General features: G+C 63.6%; 1 protein-coding gene across 1 annotated transcript in view; it reads left to right on the forward strand.

Moving 5' to 3' along the window:
- The window catches only part of IL23R (interleukin 23 receptor), a 17964-nt gene that overhangs the window by 6979 nt on the left and 8338 nt on the right, over positions 1-2647 (forward strand). The window contains exons 2-5 of the mRNA XM_031064078.1: positions 60-151; positions 687-868; positions 1389-1534; positions 2133-2292. Coding sequence (XP_030919938.1) covers positions 60-151; positions 687-868; positions 1389-1534; positions 2133-2292 — 580 coding nt within the window. The remainder of the gene's footprint in view (positions 1-59; positions 152-686; positions 869-1388; positions 1535-2132; positions 2293-2647) is intronic.

Consider the following 2647-nt stretch of genomic DNA (forward strand, 5'->3'; position numbering starts at 1 on the left):
GCGCTGCCGTGCCCCAGTTCCACTTCCTTCAGCTCACGTTTTGTCACCTCCTGCCCCAGAGCCGCACGCCCCACCGCAGCGCCCTGGCTCACATCCCGCCGTGCCCTGCCCCGGGAAACTGCAGCTTCCAGCTGCTGGGGCTCCCTCCGGGGTAAAGAGAGGGTGACCCCAACGCTGCCCAAAGCCCAAACCCAAAGCCCAGCTGGAAGCTGGAGCAGAGGTGCTGGCTGCTGCACGGTGTGCCACAGCCCCACCCCGGGATGCTCCCTGCCACCAAGGTCCCCACCTGGCATGTCACACCCATCCCAGGATGCCATGGCTGGTCCCCATGGCCCCAGCCTGGCAGGCTGTCAGTTCTCCTGACTCCATTTTAAGGACATTAAATCCCATCACATGGAAGATTCGTGAGGAGAAGGGACAAAGCTCCTGCCTGAATCTGGGATCAAACTGAATCGTGTAGCCAAAAAGGAAGGAAGGAGTTCCCTTCCCCCTGTGAAAATACAAATCCCCAGCAGCGGTGTCAGGGAAAGGAATGAATTCCCAGCTTCTTTTCGGGGTGACAAATGCCAGGTTTGGGAGTGGCCATGCCCTGGTCACAAGCTGTGATGCCCAAGGAGCCGGGGTGGCTGTACCAGCGGGGCTGTGGTGCTGGAATGGGCACTGACGGGGCTGCCTTCTGCTTCCAGGGTGGTGGCTCAGGATGAGGATGATGAGGATGATGAAGAAGAAAAGACCTTCCCTGCAGACTCACCTGTGCTGCTGAGGGAGCTGAAAAACAACAGCAGCCAGTACTGGGTGTGGGTGCAGGCCAGCAACGCGCTGGGCACTGCGCGCTCGGCCCCTCGGCACCTCAGCCTGCGGGAGCTCGGTACGGCCGTCCGTCTGTCTGTCCATGGCTCCATCTATCTATCCATCCATCTGTCTATCTATCAGCCATCCATCCATCCTTCTGTCCATCCCTCCATCCATCCCTCACTGTGTTGATCCTTCTATCCCTCCATTATCCCTCCACATCCGTCCATCCATCCATCTGTCTAACCATGTCTCCATCTATCATCCATCCATCCATCATCTATCCATTGATCCTTCCATCCCTCCATTATCCCTCCACATCCATCCATCCATCTGTCCATCAATGTCTCCATCTATTATCCATCCATCCATCCTTCCCTCCATCTGTCTGTCTGTCCATCCCGCCATTGATCCTTCCATCCCTCCATTACCCCTCCACATCCATCCATCCGTCCATCCCTCCCTCCCTCTGTCCCCCTGTGAGCAGCAAGGCGTGCTGGGGCCCTGCCTGGCCTCGCTGCCCTGCCGTGTCACTCTGGGGACGGCCCTGAGCACAGGGACAGTCCCCAGCCCGCCGTTCCCCCCTGTGCCCGCAGTGGTGCCCGCTCTGCCCGTGCCCATGGGCGCTGAGACCACGGACACGTCCCCTGCCCGCACCACCACGCGCTGGAGGAGCCGCACCCGGCTGAGGGACGTGCGCTGCCAGGAGAGGCACAGGGCCAGGGGGACCCCGACGTGGCACGTGAGACCCCAAACCCCCTCACCCACCCGGGGAAGAGCTGCCAGTCCCGCTCCTGCTGGAGACCCCGCGGGCAATGGGAATATTTGGGGCCATCCCAGACTCACCCCTGTGCTCTGGTGTGGCCAAACGGGCACCCCCGGCCGCAGGGAGTGTCCCCCCACTCTGGGGACAGCAGACATGATGCCACCTAGGAGGGACAGCAGATGGCCTGGTGGGCAGGGTTAGCTCAGCTTTCTGAGCAGAAAGACGGAATTCCAAATATTTCCCAGCGTTCCACTTTGCAAGGACAAGGCACAAAATCCTGGGGGATGCCCAGAGCACACCCCAGACAAAAAACCCCAAACCCACACAGGGGCAGGGATGGAGACTCCGTGAGTGCTGCTGGGGCTGAGCCTGGCCCCCCGCTGCCACAGGAGCCCCAAAATCTCCGTGCTGGCACTCCCGGTGTGGCCGGGGGCCCTGGCTGTGCCCCGCAGGTGGCACCGGAGGGGACAGGGCGGGTCCTGCCCATCCCAGGGAGTGGCGGTGGCGGCGGGGACCCGCTGTGTCCCGCTGCCCCTGTAAAACGTGTCACCCGCAGCGCCCCGCTTCCCTGCAGGTGGGGCTGTGTGACAAGGTGCCACCCGAGGGTCCCCGCTGGCAGCACGAGCTGCAGAGCGACACCGAGTTCGTGTTCCAGGCCCGGTGCCGGCTCGGCAGCGCCCGCAGCCCCTGGAGCGCCTGGAGCCCGCCCTTCGTGTACCGCACCCCCGAGGCAGGTGGGCTCAGCGCCGGTGACAGCCGCCCGTGGCATTTGCCAGCCCTGGCACAGCTGTCCCCACCCTGGGGGGGTTCAAAGCCCTGTGGAGGTGGCACTTGGGGCAGTGGTGGCCTTGGCAGCGCTGGGGATGGTTGGGCTGGATGTTCTCGGAGGGCTTTCCCCACCGTCCTCAGTGCCTCGCTTGCTGCCCTGGGTGGAAAAATCACATCAGCCGAGGTGTCGCGACAAATCGCAGTCCCCCTGAGCCAGCTCCGCCCATCCGTGCCAGCTGCTGGCTTTGGCACGAGCCTGGCACGGCCGGCTCGGCCATCCCGGGCAGCGCTGCCCTCCCGCGCCGGTGCCCGCGGGGAACG

This window comes from Geospiza fortis, unplaced genomic scaffold (assembly GCF_000277835.1).
Source record: "Geospiza fortis unplaced genomic scaffold, GeoFor_1.0 scaffold69, whole genome shotgun sequence".
NCBI classification, from domain to species: domain Eukaryota; kingdom Metazoa; phylum Chordata; class Aves; order Passeriformes; family Thraupidae; genus Geospiza; species Geospiza fortis.